Below are 17,948 nucleotides of genomic sequence, written 5' to 3' on the forward strand. Positions count from 1 at the left end.
AGCCTCTTGGCTCCATTTTCTTCTTCTTCTCAAGGAAATGGGCCCAGGAGACAGTTGGTAGGCTAGACATAGGGGCCCGTGATGGTTCTCCTACTCCTAGTTGTCTCCTAAGAATAGCCAGGTCCACAGCAGTGGTGACCTTCCACATGGCAAACACCTCATTCCCATGTGGGAGAGAAAACCTGAGTCCCCCGTCTAGGGTAGCCAGTGAGGAAGAGCTGCAGGGCAGAAAGAGCTTGGAGTTCTGGTGTCCTCCAGGCCTGGGTTTGAATTCTCAATTTGCCAGGTACTCACCCTATAGCTTCTAAGTACTTCAGTTTCTTGAGCAAACTTCACAGCAATGTTATAAGGATTAAATAAGGTATGCAAAACGTCATGTGGTGCTTGGCCTGTCTAGGTGACTTTTCACTGAGTTCCAGTCCTGATTCCCTTTGGGAAGTGGTTCTCAACAGGGCCGGTGTCAACATTAAGGAGTGTTTTGGGAATGTGTGGGATTTTTTTGGTTGTCACAGTGTGCTACAGTCATTAGGTGGTTCCAGATGTGTCCCTTAAAACACAGGCATGTTTTGCACAACAAATAATAGATTTACACTCTGCCTGATGTCCTTACCTGAGCTAAGAACCTAACTTCATTTTACATATGAACAGAAAATAATTTTTTTGCCTGGTTTTAATATATCCAGAATTTCCCAGGTATATAACTGCTAGGTAAATTGATGGATGACCATACTTTGCTTTGTTTCCACTTGACCAAGAAGGCTTTACATTTTGGAAAATTGTATCCCTGATGGCAATGCTCCTTGTGGTATCTGAGTCACCTGCTGCATCTGACCCGCTTATATCAGTCTGCATTTGTTCTATGTATGTGCATGTACGTGCGTATACATATGTGTGTATATTATATTATTTAATATACTTAGTTAACCCTTACTTCAAAATGACAAATACAGAATGTCAACAATAGTCAATATTGTCTTAGTTCCTTTAAACACAAACTTACTCATCATAAGTGGATGCATGCAAGTATTTTATCAGTTAACTGTAGCTTCTGGCATAGTGCCATAACCTTTAGTGCCCAAGCGTGTATATATTGAAAAACATTTGACTTTAATGTATTTTATATTAAGGTGTTATATATGTATGTTTTTAAAGATTTTATTTATTTACTTGAGAGAGAGAGAGAGAGCACGAACAGGAGGGTGGGCAGAGGAAGAGGGAGAAGCAGGCTCCTTGCTGAGCTGGGAACCTGATGCGGGGCTCAATCCCAGGACCTTGGGGTCATGACCTGAGCTGAAGGCAGTCACTTAACCGACTGAGCCACCCAGGTGCCCCAAGTTAAGGTGTTATATTAATATTTTGGAAACTATATCTGTAGGAAGGTTATAATTTTCATTCAGGATAGTAATAGGGGCATTATAAACTGTTCGTTATGAAAAGGGGCACTGGGTTTGAGAGAGTAGAGAAACACTGCCCTAGGGCGCCTGGGTGCCTCAGTTGGTTAAGCGAGAAACACTGCCCTATATAAAACAAAAAGAATTTCAACCAAGAGTGGATCTCAGGGGATTCTTTTTCCAGGTCCCCATTATTTCCAGAGCAACCAGCCTAGTAATTTATGGGGAAACCTATACTTTGCAGAGTTTCCTTGGAAGTTCTGCCAAACCTCTGAGCATCAAGGGGCCTTGCCTAGTCTATGAAATGTATGGTTAGACCAGATTTCCAACCTGACATTCTGTATCTGAGTTTGTGAAGGCATGGCGCCCTTGTCCCTTCCAACCAATAGGGCCTTGGAACTGCACAGGAAGGGCGGGGGGGGGGGGGAAGCAGTCTTCCCACGAGCCTCGTGGACTCAGGAACCAGGCAAGAGCCAAGGGTGTGGAGATCGTGGGAGCACTCACCACCTGCTGGGGGCACCACTTGGTCCAGCAGCTTCATGCTGGTCCGCTTCCAGATCTTCTTGATTATAGCCCGCAACTCCTCGTTGGCTTGTTCTAGGTTTCCTGAGGGGAGGGAGATGCAAGGCTGAAAACGATCATCAGCCCTTTGGGGGCCCATGGGGTGGGTCTCCCTGAGCAGAGTGGGAAGCCGCCACCCCACAGAAAGCCCTGGTCCATCAGCTTCACTTTCTTTCTCTCCATTCGACCAAATGTCACCTCCATCTTCTTTTTCTTTGTATTGCTCTCCATGGTCCTACCTCTCCCTCCCTCTGTTCCTTGTCCAGTGCCATTCCTTCTCCCTTCCTTCCTGCCTGCTGCTCAGGCCAGCCAGTGGCGATCCTTCGCCCCACACGCTGCTTCCTCGTGAGTGGCCCTTGGAGCAGACCAGATAGCCTGGCCCAACTGAGCTCATCCGCCACCTGCCAGAGAGCAGGAGGGGCTGCTCTGGTGCACAGCACTTCTCACGGGGCTCTATGGGTGATCGAGGTTTTCCCCACACAAAGCATCCATACGCAGGGAGACCTCGGTGTCAAAGCTCTTTGCTGCATGTCCTGTGGGGAAGAGGTAGCAAAACCTCAGTGTGGAAGCTGGACTCAAGACACACTGGGTTCTGTTTTGGAGCTTCTCTGGGTTTACTTTCTCCACTGGTAAAACAGGCTTAATTTGCTGCCGATCCCGTGCAGCCTCTGGGACACTGGTGGTATAGCAGCTGTAAGATAGGGTGTGGTGGGCAGTAGTGTAAGACCCCCTGAGCTATGTCCCACCACCACTGATATACACACCTTGCCTGGTCCCTGGTGGGTCCATGGTCCCTGGACTATAATGGATTTTACCCCCATGATTATTAGATCATGTAGCTCCTATCTCCTTAGGATAGGGAGATTATCTAGGTGGACCTGACCTAATCACATGAACTCTTCAAAAGTAGAGAGTTCTCAGGTGCAAACCTACAGTTAGGAAATAAATAAATCATGGGATGCAATGTACAGCATGGTGACTATGGCTAATAAAACCATACTGCATGTTTGATAGTTGCTAAGAGAGTAAGTCTTAAAAGTTCTCATCACACACAAAATTGTAACTATATGGTGACGGACATTAATCAGATTTACTCTGGTGATCATTTCTTTATATATACAAATATGGATCATTATGTTGTACATCTGAAACTAATATAGTGTTATATGTCAATTATACTTCAATACAAAACAGAAACAAAATGAATAAAAAAGTACTACATGAAGGAGGTCAAAAGATAAAAGTAGAGAGTTGTCCCCAGTTGGGAGCAGAGGAATGCGAGAGGACGGCTGTGGCCTGGGAGAAAGCACACACCAATGCTGTGAATTGAATGGAGAGAGGCAGCCCCTGGGGGCTCAGTGGTCCCTAGCTGAGAGCCAGCCTTACAATGGCAAGACATGAATTCCTCCAAAAACCCGAATGAGCTGGGAGCCTCTGGAAGAGGACATATCCTGATCAGTGTCCTGATTTTGGCTTTGTAAGACACTTAGCAGAGAACTCAGGTACTCCATGGCTGTACCCCTGACCTATAGAACTGTGGGTTAACAACTAGGTGTTGTTCAAACCGAAGAATTTGTGGTAATTGGTTCCACAGCCATAGGAAACCAATACAGGGGTGTTTACTGCTGTTACACAGGGGAAGCAGTACGGTTGAGAGCTCTGCTGTTAGACTGTCTGAGGTGAAATCTGCCCTGTGGCCACACCAGAGAGGCTCCCAACAGGAGTAAGCAGAGGTGGCAATGGAGGGAGAGTGATGGACTCCTGAGTCCCCTGTTGGATCCAAACAATACCTGGAGCTGGAGGACGATCCTGGGCATTCCAGTTATGGAGGCAATCCTGCATGGTTAAATTCTCTTCCTGGTTAGGGTAGTTAGTGGTTTCCAACATATTCAATGAGAGTCCTAATTAAAATAATGCTCAAATATGCTTATCTTCTGTCGTGGGTTGAATAGTGTCCCCACCAAATTCATGTCTTCATACATCCTTAGCATGTAGCCTTCGTTGGAAATAGGGTCTTTGCAAATGTTATTAGTTAAGACGAAGTTATACTTTATTAGAGTGGGCCCTACATCCAATACTACTGGAGAAGACCCACAGAGACACACAGGGAAGAAGGCCATGTGAGGATGGAGGCAGAGACTGGAGTGATACCGCTTTGGCCAAGGAAGGCCAAGCACAGCCCGCCCCCTCCAGAGAGGCATGGAACAGTTTTTCCCTTGAGCCTCCGGGAGGAACAAACCCCACCAACACTTCTCCCATTCAGCAGGTTGCCTTTTCATTATGTTGGCTTCCTTCACTGTGTGAAACTTTAGTTTGATATAATTTCACTTGTTTATTTTAGCTTTTTGTCCTTGCCTGAGGAGACTGGTCTAAAAATATTGCTAAGACCGATGGCAAAGAACTTATTGCCTATGTTTTCTCCTAGGAGTTTTATGGTTTCAGGTCTTCAGTCCATTTAATTTTTGTGTATTTTTGTATATGGTATAAGATAGTGGTCTGGTTTTATTCTTTTGCAGGTAGCTGTCCAATGCACCCAACACCAATTATTGAAGAGACTTCCTCATTGTATATTCTTGCCTCTTTTGTCATAGGTTAATTGACCATATGTGTGTGGGTTTTTTCCTGGGCTCTCTATTCTATTCCATTGATCTATGTGTCTGTGTTCATACCAGTACCATACTGTTTTGATTAATATAGCTTTGTAGTATAGTTTGAAATCATGGAGCATGATACCTCCAGCTTTGTTCTTCTTTTTTAAGATTGCTCTGGCCATTTGGATTTTTTTTGTGGTTCCATACACATTTTGAGATACTTTGTTCTAATTCTGTTAAAAATGCCATTGGTATTTTGATAGGGATTACACTGAATCTGTAGATTGGGTAGTACGGACATTTTAATAATATTAATTACTCCAATCTATGAGCACAAAATATCTTTCCATTTATTCATGTCTTCAATTTCTTTCATCAATGTCTTTTTTTTAGTAAAGATTTTATTTATTTATTTGAGAGATAGCACACAAGCAGGAGGAGAGGCAGAGGGAGAGGGAGAAGCAGACTTCTTGCTGAGCAGGGAGCCCGAATGGGGCTTGATCCCAGGATGCTGAGATCATGACCTGAGCCGAAGGCAGATGCTCAACCGACTGAGCCACCCAGGTGCCCCTCTTTTATCAATGTCTTAAACAGTATTCAGAGTACAGGTCTTTCACATCCTTGGTTAAATTTATTCATAGGTATTTCATTATTTTTGATGCAACTGTAAATGAAATTGTTTTATTTATTTATTTATTTATTTATTTATTTATTTATTTGAGAGGGAGAGAGAGTACAGAGGGAGAGGGAGAAGCAGACTCCCTGCCAAGGAGGGAGCCCGATGTGGGGCTCGATCCCAGGACCCTGAGATCATACCTGAGCCAAGGGCAGATGCTTAACCAACTGAGCCACCCAGGCACCCCTGAAATTGTTTTCTTACTTTCTTTTTCTGATAGCTATTGGTGTATAGAAACACTGATCTCTGTATGTTAATTTTGCATCTGATGACTTTGCTGAATTCATTTATTAATTCTAACAGATTCTGGTGGAGTCTTCAGGGTTTTCTCTATATAGTATCATGTCATCTGCAAATAGTTACAATTTTACTTTTTCCTGTCCAATTTGTATGCCTTTTATTTCTTTTTCTTGCCTACTTGCTGTGGCTAGGACTTCAAATACTATGTTGAATTAAAGTGGTGAGAGTAGACATAACTTGTCTTATTCCTGATCTTACAGGAAAAGCTGAAAGCTTTTCACTATTGAGTATGATGTTAGCTGGGGCTTGTCATATATGCCTTTACTATGTTGAGATACATTCCTTCTATACCTACTTTGTTGAGAGTTTTTCTTATCTTAAATGAATGTTGAATTTTGTCAAATGCTTTTTCTGCATCTATTAAGATGATCATATGATTTTTATCCTTTGTTTTGTTAATGTGAGGTATCACATTGATTAATTTGTGGATGTGCAACCATACTTGCATCTCTGGAATAAATCTCACTTGATTGTGGTGTATGATCATTTAATGTATTGTTGAATTTTGTTTGCTAATATTTTGTTAGGATTTTTACATCTATATTATCAGATATATTGGCCTGTAATTTTCTTTCTTGTGGTATCTTTGTCTGGTTTTGGTATCAGGGTAATGCTGGCCTTGTAAAATAAGTTTGGAAGACTTCCTTCCTCTTCAATCTTTTGGAATAATTTGAGAATAGGTACTAACTCTTCTTTAAATGTTTGGTAGAATTGACCCATGAAGCCATCTGGTCCTGGACTTTTGTTTTTGGGAGTTTAAAAATTACTGTTTCAATTTTATTACTTGTAATTGGTCTATTCAGATTTTCTGTTTTTGTGTGATTCAGTCTTGGAAGATTATGTATTTCTAGGAATATATCCATTTCTTCTAAGTTTTCCAATTTGTTGGTGTATAATTGTAGTAATCTCTTAACCTTTGTATTTCTGTGGTGTCAGTTGTAACTTTTCCTTCATTTCTGATTTTATTTATTTGGGTCCTCTCTCTTTTTCTCTTGAGTTTGGCTATTGATTTTATTGATCTTTTCAAAGAACCAGCTCTTGGGATGCCTGGGTGGCTCAGTCAGTTAAGCAACTGCCTTTGGCTCAGGTCACGATCCCAGGGTCCTGGGATCGAGTCCTGCATCAGGCTCCCTGCTCAGCGGGGAGCCTGCTTCTCCCTCTGCCTGCCGCTCCCCCTGCTTGTGCTCTCTTTCTGACAAATAAATAAATAAAATCTTAAAAAAAAAGAACCAACTCCAGGGGTGCCTGGGTGGCTCAGATGGTTAAGCGTCTGCCTTTGGCTCAGGTCATGATCCCAGGGTTCTGGGATCAAGCCCCACATCGGGCTCCTGACTCAGTGGGGAGTCTGCTTCTTCCTCTCCCTCTGCCTCTCCCACTGCTCATGCTCTCTCTCTCTCTCTCTATCTCTGTGTCTCAAATGAATAAATAAAATCTTTAAAAAAAAAACAACCAACTCTTACTTTTATTATCTTTTCTTTTTTTTCACAATCTCTATTTCATTTATTTCCACTCTGGTCTTTATTATTTCCTTCCCTCTACTAATGTTGGGCTTTGTTCCTCTTTTTCTAGTTCCTTTGGGTATAAAGTCAGATGGTTTATTTGGGATTTTTCTTGTTTCTTGAGGTAGGCCTGTATCATTATGAACTTCCTTCTTAGAACTTCTTTTGTTGTATCCCACAGATTTTGGACAGTTGTGTCTCCAATTTCATTTGTCTCAAGGTATTTTTAAAAATTTCCTCTTGATTTCTTTGTTGACCCACTGGTTGTTTAGTAACATATTGTTCATTCTCCACATGTTTGTGTTTTTTCCAGTTTTCTTCTTGTAATTAATTTCCAGTTTCACCAGATTGTGGTTGGAAAAGATGCTTGATATGATATCTATCTTCTTGAATTTATTAAGACTTGTTTTGTGGCCTAACTATCCTGGAAAACATTCCGTAAGAACTTGAATAGAATGTGTATTCTGCTGTTTTGGATGAAATGTTCCATATATATCTATTAAGTCCTTCTGGCCTAATGTGTCATTTAAGGCCAGTATTTCCTTATTGACTCTCTGGATGATTTATCCATTGGTTAAGGGGAATATTAAATTTCCCTACTATTATTGTTTTACTGTCAATTTCTCCTTTTATGCCTATTAATATTTTCTTTATATTTTTAAATGTTCCTATGTTGGGTGCCTAAATATTGACAAATGTTATATCCTCTTCTTGGATTGAACACTTTATCATTATGTAATGCTCTTCTTTGTCTTTTGTTATAGTTCTTGTTTTAAATTCTATTTTGTAAGATGTATTACTTCACCAGTTTCTTTTTTGTTTCCATTTCCATGGGGTATCATTTTCCCATCTCTTCACTTTCAGTCTCTGTGTGGCTTTAGATCTGAAATGAGTCTCTTATAGGCAGTATATAAATGGTTCTTTTAAAAAAATCTAATCAGCCACCCTATGTCTTTTTTTTTTTAAAGATTTTATTTATTTATTTGACAGAGAGAGAGTGTTAGCGAGAGCAGGAACACAAGCAGGGGGAGTGGGAGAGGGAGAAGCAGGCTTCCTGCTGAGCAGGGAGCCCAATGTGGGACTCGATCCCACGACCCTGAGATCATGACCTGAGCTGAAGGCAGATGCTTAACGATTGAGCCACCCAGGCATCCCCACTCTACGTCTTTTGATTGGAGCATTTAGTCCATTTATATTTAATGTAATTATTAATAGGTATGTACTTATTGTCACTTGTTTTCTGGTTGTTATTGCAATTCTTCTCTGTTTCATTTTTCTTCTTTTGGTGTCTTCATTTGTGTTTGATGGTTTTCTTTAGTTTTGTTTGAGTCCCTTTCTCTTTATTTTTTGTTTATCTATTATAGGTTTTGGTTTGTGGTTACCATGAGGTTCATATATATTGACCTATATATATAGCAGTGTATTTTAAGCTAATAGTCATTTCGGTTTGAACACATTCTAAAAGCACTACATTTTTACTCCCTTCCCCCAACATTTTATGTTTCAAACATCCTATTTGATATCATAATTTTTTTTAAAAAGATTTATTTATTTATTATTTGAGAGAGAGAGAGAGAGCGAGCAAGAGAAGGGAGAGGGAGAGAGAGAATCTCAAGCAGATTCCTTGCTGAGTGTGGAGCCCAATGTGGGACTTTGATGTCATGACCCTGAAATAATAACCTGAGACAAAATCAAAGTCAGACACTTAACCAACTGAGCCACCCAGGCACCCCTGACATTTTTAATTTTGTGTATTCCTTAACTACTTACTGTAGTTACAGTTAAATTACTATTTTTGTCTTTTAATCTTCATACTATATTTTTAAGTGGCCGATTTACCACCTTTCCTATATATTTTCCTTTACCAGTGAGTATATTTTCTTATTTCCAGTTACAGGTTTTTATTTTTTGCTTAAAGAATGCCCTTTAACGTTTCTGGTAAGGTTGGTTTAGTGGTGATGAATTCCTTTAACTTTTGCTTGTCTAGGAAACTATCTCTCCTTCAATTCTGAATGATAACCTTGCCAGGTGGAGTATTCTTGGTTGGCAGTTTTTTCTTTCAGCACTTTGAATATATTATCCCACTTAACTTCTGCCATGAAAAATTTATCTTGAAAAAGACGCTGATAGTCTCATGGGGGTTCCTCTGTACATAACAAGTTGTTTTTCTCTTGCTGCTTTAAAAATTCTCCCCTTGTCTTTAACTTTTGACAATTTAATTATAAAATTCCTTGGTGTGGGTCTTTTTGGGTTCATCTTGTTTAGGGCTTTTTGTGCTTCCTGGACCTGGATGTCTATTTTTTCCCCTAGGTTAGGGAAATTTTCAGCCGTTATTTCTTCAAATAAGTTCAAATAACTTCAAATAAGCTTCCCCACTCCTTCCAGAACCCCTGTAATGTGAATGTCTGTACACCTGATGTTGTTCTAGAAGTTCTTAAAACTATTCTTTTTTTTTTAATACTTTTATAGGGTTTTGTGAGTTTTTAAAATTTTTTTAAAGATTTTATTTATTTATTTGACAGAGAGTGACACAGTGAGAGAGGGAACACAAATGGGGGAGAAGGAGAAGCAGGCTTCCCACTGAGCAGAGAGCCCGATGTGGGGCTCAATCCCAGGACCCCAGGATCATGACCTGAGCCGAAGGCAGACGCTTAACGACTGAGCCACCCAGGCGCCCCAAAACTATTCTTTTTTTTATTAACATATACTGTATTATTAGTTTCAGAGGTAGAATTTAATGATTCATCAGTTGCATACAACATCCAGTGATGATTACTTCAAGTGCCTTCCGTAATGCCCATCACCCAGTTATCCATCCCTCCAACCTCCTCCCCTCCAGTAACCCTCAGTTTGTTTCCTATAGTTAAGAGTCTCTTATGATTTGTCTCCCTCTCTGTTTTTGTTTTATTTTATTTTTCCTTCCTTTCCCCTATGTTCCTTCCTTTCCCTTAAATTCCAAATATGAGCGAAATCATATGGTATTTGTCTTTCTCTGGCTGACTTATTTTGCTTAGCATAATACCCTCTAGTTCCATCCACATAGTTGCAAATGGCAAGATTTCATTCTTTTTGATGGCTGAGTAATATTCCATTGTGTATATATACCACATGTTTATCTATTTATCTCTTGATGGACATCTGGGCTCTTTCCATAGTTTGGCTATTGTGGAAATTGTTGCTATAAACATTGGGGTGCAGGTGCCCCTTTGAATCACTATGTTTGTATCCTTTGGATAAATACCTAGTAGTGCAATTGCTTGGTCATAGGGTAGTTGTATTTTAACTTTTTGAGGAACCTCCATACTGTTTTCCAGAGTGGCTGCACCAGTTTGCATTCCCACCAACAGTGTAAGAGGGTTCCCCTTTCTCTACATCTTCGCCAACATCTGTCGTTTCCTGAGTTGTTCATTTTAGCCATTCTGACTGATGTGAGGTGGTATCTCATTGTGGTTTTGATTTGTATTTCTCTGATGATGAGTGATGTTGAGCATTTTTTCATGTGTCTGTTGGCCATTTGTATGTCTTCTTTAGAGAAATGCCTGTTCATGTCTTCTGCCCATTTCTTGACTGGATTTTTAATTTTTTGGGTGTAGAATTTGATAAGTTCTTTATAGATTTTGGATACTAGCCCTTTATCTGACATGTCATTTGCAAATATCTTCTCCCATTCTGTAGGCTGCCTTTTAGTTTTGTTGATTGTTTCCTTTGCTGTGCAAAAGCTTTTTATCTTGATGAAGTCCCAATAGCTCATTTTTGCTTTTTTTTCTCTTGCCTTTGGAGATGTGTCTAGCAAGAAGTTGCTGCAGCCAAGGTTAAAGAGGTTGCTGCCTGTGTTCTTCTCTAGGTTTTGATGGATTCCTGTCTCATATTTAGGTCTTCATTCATTTTGGGTTTATTTTTGTGTATGGTGTAAGAAAGTGATCCAGCTTCATTCTTTTGCATGTGGCTGTCCAATTTTCCCAATATCATTTGTTGAAGAGATTGTCTTTTTTCCACTGGATATTCTTTCCTGCTTTGTCAATAGAGTTGAGGGTCCACTTCTGGTTTCTCTGCTCTGTTCCATGGATCTGTGTGTCTGTTTTTGTGCCAGTACCATACTATCTTGATGATTACAGCTTTGTAATACAGCTTGAAGTCTGGAATTGTGATGTCTCCAGCTTTGGTTTTCTTTTTCAACATTCCTTTGGCTATTCAGGGTCTTTTCTGGTTCCATACAAATTTTCGGATTGTTTGTTCCAGCTCTATGAAAAATGCTGATGGTATTTTGGTAAGGATTGCATTGAATGTGTAGATTGCTTTGGGTAGCATAGACATTTTAATAATATTTATTCTTCCAACCCATGAGGATGGGATTTTTTTTCATTTGTTTGTGTATTCCTCAATTTCTTTCATAAGTGCTGTATAGGCTTCAGAGTACAGATCTTTTACCTCTTTGGTTAGGTTTATTCCTAGGTATCTTATGGTGTCTGGTGCAATTGTAAATGGGATCAATTCCTTGACTTCTCTTTCTTCTGCTTCATTGCTAGTGTATAGAAATGCAACTGAATTCTGTGCATTGATTTTATATCCTCCCACTTTGCTGAATTCCTGTATCAGTTCTAGCAATTTTTGGGTAGAGTCTTTGGGTTTTCTACATAGAGTATCATGTTATCTCTGAAGAGTGAAAGTTTGACTTCTTTTGCCGATTTGGATGCCTTTTATTTCTTTTGTCTGATTGCTGAGGCTAGGACTTCCAGTACCATGTTGAACAGCAGTGGTGAGAGTGGATATCCCTGTTGTGTTCCTGACCTTAGGAGGAAAGCTCTAAGTTTTTCCCCATTGAGAATGATATTCGCTGTGGGTTTTTCATAGATGGCTTTTATGATATTGAGGTATGTTCCCTCTATCCCTAAACTGCAGAGTTTTTTTATCAAGAAAGGATGATGTGTTTTGTCAAATGCTTTTTTCTGCATCAATTGAGAGGATCATATGGTTCTTGTTCTTTCTTTTATTAATGTGGTGTATCACATTGATTGGTTTGTGAATGTTGAACCACCCTTGCAGCCCAGGAATAAATCCCTCTTGGTCATGGTGAATAATCCTTTTGATGTACTGTTGGATCCTATTAGCTAGTATCTTGGTGAGAAGTTTTGCATTCATGTTCTTCAGGGATATTGGTCTGTAATTCTCCCTTTTGGTGGGGTCTTTGCCTGGTTTTGGGCTCAAGGTAATGTTGGCCTCATAGAATGAGTTTTCTTTCCATTTCTATTTTTTTTTTTTGAAACAGCTTCAGAAGAATAGGTATTAATTCTTCTTTAAATGTTTGTTAGAATTCCGCTGGGAAGCCATCTGGCCCTGGGCTCTTGTTTGTTAGGAGATTTTTTTATTATGGATTCAATTTCTTTGCTGGTTATGGGCCTGTTCAGATTTTCTATTTCTTCCTGTTTCAGTTTTGGTAATTTATATGTTTCTAAGAATGCATCAATTTCTTGCAGATTGCCTAATTTTGTTTTAAAGGTTTTATTTATTTGACAGAGAGAGCACAAGCAGAGGGAGCAGCAGGCAGAGGGAGAGGGAGAAGCAGGCTCCCTGTTGAGCAAGGAGCCTGATGCGGGGCTCAATCCCAGGACCCCGGGATCATGACCTGAGCCGAAGGCAGCCGCTTAACCAACTGAGCCACCCAGGCGTCCCCAGATTGCCCTATTTGTTGGCATATAATTGCTCATAATATTCTCTTATAATTGTTTGTATTTCTTCAGTGTTGGTTGTGATCTCTCCTCTTTTATTCATGATTTTATTCATTTGGGTCCTTTCTCTTTTCTTTTCTGATAAGTCTGGCTAAGCGTTTATCAATCTTATTAACTTTAAAAGAACGAGCTTCTAGTTTCATTGATCTGTTCTGTTTTTTTTTTTTAATTTCTATATCATTGATTTCTGCTCTAATCTTTATTATTTTCCTTCTCCTGCTGGATGTAGGCTTTATTTGCTGTTCTTTTTCCAGCTCCTTTATGTGTAAGATTAGGTTGTGAATTTGAGACTTTTCTTGTTTCTCAAGAAAGGCCTGAATTGCTATATACTTCCGTCTTAAGACCAGCTTTGCTGCATCCTAAAGGTCCTGAACTCTCATTCGCTGCCATGTATTTTAAAAATTCTTCTTTAATTTCCTGGTTGACCCATTCATTCTTTAGTAGGATGCTCTTTAGCCTCCATGTATTTGTGTTCCTTCTATTTTTTTTCTTGTGATTGAGTTCAAGTTTTAAAGTATTGTGGTCTGAAAATATGCATGGTATTGTCTTAATCTTTTTGTACCAGTTGAGATCTGATTTGTGACCCAGTATGTGATCTCTTCTGGAGAATGTTCCATGTGCACTCAAGAAGAATGTGTATTCTGTTGCTTTAGGATGGAATGCTCTGTATATATCTGTGAAGTCCATCTGGTCCAGTGTGTCATTTAAAACCCTTGTTTCTTTGTTGATCTGCTTAGATGATCTGTCCATTGCTGGAGTGGGGTGTTAAAGTACCCTACTATTATTGTATTATCAATGTATTTCTTTAATTTTGTTATTAATTGGTTTATATAATTGGCTGCTTCCAAGTTAAAGGCATAAATATTTACAATTGTTAGATCTTCTTCTTGGATAGATCCTTTTATTATGATAGAGTGTCCTTCTTCATCTCTTATTACAGTATTGGTTTAAAATCTAGTTTGTCTGATATGAGGAATTCTTAATCTCAGGAAACAAAGTGAGGGTTGCTGGAGTGGTGGGGGGTGGGAGGGATGGGGTGGCTGGGTGATAGACATTGGGGAGGGTATGTGCTATGGTGAGCACTGTGAATTGTGTAAGACTGTTGAATCACAGACCTGTACCTCTGAAACAAATAATACATTATGTGTTAAAAAAAAAAAAAGAAGATAGCAGGAGGGGAAGAATGAAGGGGGGGAAATCGGAGGGGGAGATGAACCATGAGAGACTAGGACTCTGAGAATCAAACTGAGGGTTCTAGAGGGGAGGGGGGTGGGGGGATGGGTTAGCCTGGTGATGGGTATTAAAGAGGGCACGTTCTGCATGGAGCACTGGGTGTTATACACAAACAATGAATCATGGAACACTACATCAAAAACTAATGATGTAATGTGTGGTGATTAACATAACATAATAATAAAAAAAATCTACTTTGTCTGATATAAGGATTGCTATCCAGCTTTCTTTGGATGTCTGTTAGCATGATAAATGGTCCTCTACCCTCTCAATTTCAATCTGGAGGTGTCTTTGGGTCTAGAATGCGTCTCTTGTAGACAGCATATCTATGGGTCTTTTTTTTTTTTTTTTTTTTTACTTAATCTGATACCCTATGTCTTTTGATTGGAACATTTAGTCCATTTATTTATTTATTTTTAATTTTATTATGTTATGTTAGTCACCATACAATACATCATTAGTTTTTGATGTAGTGATCCACGATCCATTGTTTTCGTATAACACCCAGTGCTCCATGCAGTACGTGCCCTCCTTAATACCCATCACCGGGCTAACCAATCCCCCCTCCCCCCTCCCCTCTAAAACTCTGTTTGTTTCTCAGGTCCATAGTCTCTCATGGTTCATCTCTCCCTCCAATTCTCCCCGCCCATTTTTCCCTTCCTTCTTCTAATGTCCTCCATGTTATTCCTTATGTTCCACAAATAAGTGAAACCATATGATAATTGACTTTCTCTGCTTGATTTATTTCACTTAGCATAATCTCCTCCAGTCCCATCCATGTTGGTGTAAAAGTTGGGTATTCATCTTTTCTGATGGCTGAGTAATATTCCATTGTATATATGGACGACATCTTCTTTATCCATTCATCTGTTGAAGGGCATCTCGGCTCTTTCCACAGTTTGGCTATTGCGGACATTGCTGCTATGAACATTGGGATGCATATGGCCCTTCTTTTCACTACATCTGTGTCTTTGGTGTAAATACCCAGGAGTGCAATTGCTGGGTCATAGGGTAGCTCTATTTTTAAATTTTTGAGGAACCCCACACTGTTTTCCAAAGTGGCTGTACCAACTTGCATTCCCACCAAGAGTGTAAGAGGGTTCCCCTTTCTCCACAACCTCTCCAACATTTGTTGTTTCTTTCCCTGTCCATTTTTGCCATTCTAACTGGTGTAAGGTGGTATCTCAGTGTGGTTTTGATTTGGATTTCCCTGATGGCTAATGATGATGAACATTTTTTCATGTGTCTGTTAGCCATTTGTATGTCTTCTTCAGAGAAGTGTCTGTTCATCTCTTCTGCCCACTTTTTGACTTATTTGTTTTTTGGGTGTTGAGTTTGAGAAGTTCTTTATAGATCTTGGATACCAGCCCTTTATCTGTAGTGTCATTTGCAAATATCTTTTCCCATTCTGTGGGTTGCCTCTTTGTTTTGTTGACTGTTTCCTTTGCTGTGCAGAAGCTTTTTATCTTGATGAAGTCCCAAAAGTTCATTTTTGCTTTTGTTTCACTAGCTTTCGGAGATGTATCTTGAAAGAAGTTGCTGTGGCCAATGTTAAAGAGGTTACTGCCTATGTTCTCCTCTAGGATTTTGATGGATTCCTGTCTCACATTGAGGTCTTTCATCCACTTTGAGTTTATCTTTGTGAATGGTGTTAGAGAATGGTCGAGTTTCATTCTTCTGCATGTGGCTGTCCAATTTTCCCAGCACCATTTATTGAAGAGACTGTCTTTTTTCCGTTGCATGTTTTTTCCTGCTTTGTCAAAGATTATTTGACCATAGAGTTGAGGGTCCATATCTGGGTTCTCTATTCTGTTCCATTGGTCTATATGTCTGTTTTTGTGCCAGTACCATGCTGTCTTGGTGATCACAGCTTTGTAATATAGCTTGAAATTGGGCAATGTGATGCCCCCAGCTTTGTTTTTCTTTTTCAACATCTCCTTGGCGATTCGGGATCTTTTCTGATTCCATACAAATTTTAGGATTGTTTGTTCCAGCATTTTGAAAAATGTCATTGGAATTTTGATCGGGATGGCATTGAAGGTATAGATTGCTCTGGGTAGCATAGACATTTTAACAATGTTTATTCTTCCGATCCATGAGCATGGAATGTTTTTCCATCTTTTTGTGTCTTCTTCAATTTCTTTCATGAGTGTTTTCTAGTTCCTAGAGTATCGATCCTTTACCTCTTTGGTTAGGTTTATTCCGAGGTATCTTATGGTTTTTGGTGCTATTGTAAATGGAATCGTTTCTCTAATTTCTCTTTCTACAGTTGCGTTGTTAGTGTATAAGAAAGCAACTGATTTCTGTGCATTGATTTTGTATCCTGCCACATTACTGAATTGCTGGATGAGTTCTAGTAATTTGGGGGTGGAGTCTTTTGGGTTTTCCACATAAAGTATCATGTTGTCTGCGAAAAGAGAGAGTTTGACTTCTTCTTTGCCAATTTGAATACCTTTTATTTCTTTTTGTTGTCTGATTGCTGTTGCTAGGACTTCTAGTACTATGTTGAACAACAGTGGTGAGAGTGGGCATCCTTGACGTGTTCCTGATCTTAAGGGAAAGGCTCTCAGCTTTTCCCCATTGAGGATGATATTCGCTGTGGGTTTTTCATAGATGGATTTTATGAGCTTGAGGAATGTTCCCTCTATCCCTATACTCTGAAGAGTTTTAATCAGGAAAGGATGTTGTATTTTGTCAAATGCTTTTTCTGCATCAATTGAGAGGACCATATGGTTCTTCTCCCTCCTCTTATTAATGTGTTCTATCACATTGATTGATTTGCGAATGTTGAACCACCCTTGCATCCCGGGGATAAATCCCACTTGGTCGTGGTGGATGATCCTTTTAATGTATTGTTGGATCCTATTAGCTAGGATTTTGTTGAGGATTTTAGAATCCATATTCATCAGGGATATCGGTCTGAAATTCTCCTTTTTGATGGGGTCTTTGCCTGGTTTGGGGATTAAGGTAATGCTGGCCTCATAGAGTGAGTTTGGAAGTTTTCCTTCTGTTTCTATTTTTTGAAACAGCTTCAGTAGAATAGGTATTATTTCTTCTTTGAATGTTTGGTAGAATTCCCCAGGGAATCCATCAGGCCCTGGACTCTTGTTTTTTGGGAGGTTTTTGATCACTGCTTCAATCTCGTTACTGGTTATTGGCTTATTCAGGTTGTCAATTTCTTCCTGTTTCAGTCTTGGCAGCTTATAGGTTTCCAGGAAGGCCTCCATTTCACCCAGATTGCTCAGTTTATTGGCATATAGTTGTTGATAATAATTTCTAATAATTGTTTCTATTTCCTTGGTGTTAGTCGTGATCTCTCCCCTTTCATTCATAATTTTATTAATTTGGGTCCTTTCTCTTTTCTTTTGGATAAGTCTGGCCAGTGGTTTATCGATCTTATTATTCTTTCAAAGAACCAACTTCTAGTTTCATTGATCTGATCTACTGTGTTTCTGGTTTCTAATTCATTGATCTCTGCTCTAATTTTAACTATTTCTCTTCTAATGCGTGGCTTAGGCATCGTTTGTTGCTTTTTCTCTAGTTCTTTAAGGTGTAGAGTTAGTTGGTGAATTCGGCATTTTTTTTTTTTTTTTTTGAGTGAGGCTTGGATGGCTCTGCATTTCCCCCTAGGACCGCCTTTGCAGTATCCCATAAGTTTTGGACCGATGTGTTTTCGTTCTCATTGATTTCCATGAATTGTTTAAGTTCTTCTTTGATTTCCTGGTTGATCCAAACATTCTTGAGCAGAGTGGTCTTTAGCTTCCAAGTGTTTGAATTTCTGCCAAATTTTTTCTTGTGATTGAGTTCCAGTTTTAGAGCATTGTGGTCTGAGAATATGCAGGGAATAATCTCAATCTTTTGGTATCGGTTGAGACCTGATTTGTGACCCAGTATATGGTCTATTCTGGAGAAAGTTCCATGTGCGCTCGAGAAGAATGAGTATTCTGTTGTTCTAGGGTGGAATGTTCTGT

General features: G+C 39.6%; 1 protein-coding gene across 10 annotated transcripts in view; it reads right to left on the reverse strand.

Annotated features, from left to right (window-relative positions):
- CACNA1C (calcium voltage-gated channel subunit alpha1 C) overlaps positions 1-17,948 on the reverse strand; it is a 665,215-nt gene that overhangs the window by 23,503 nt on the left and 623,764 nt on the right. For all 10 annotated transcript variants that reach the window (XM_032390971.1, XM_032390977.1, XM_032390968.1 and 7 more), the window contains one exon: positions 1,896-1,997. In XM_032390971.1, coding sequence (XP_032246862.1) covers positions 1,896-1,997 — 102 coding nt within the window. The remainder of the gene's footprint in view (positions 1-1,895; positions 1,998-17,948) is intronic.

Source organism: Phoca vitulina, unplaced genomic scaffold (genome assembly GCF_004348235.1).
Source record: "Phoca vitulina isolate PV1807 unplaced genomic scaffold, GSC_HSeal_1.0 scaffold59, whole genome shotgun sequence".
In the NCBI taxonomy this organism is placed as follows: domain Eukaryota; kingdom Metazoa; phylum Chordata; class Mammalia; order Carnivora; family Phocidae; genus Phoca; species Phoca vitulina.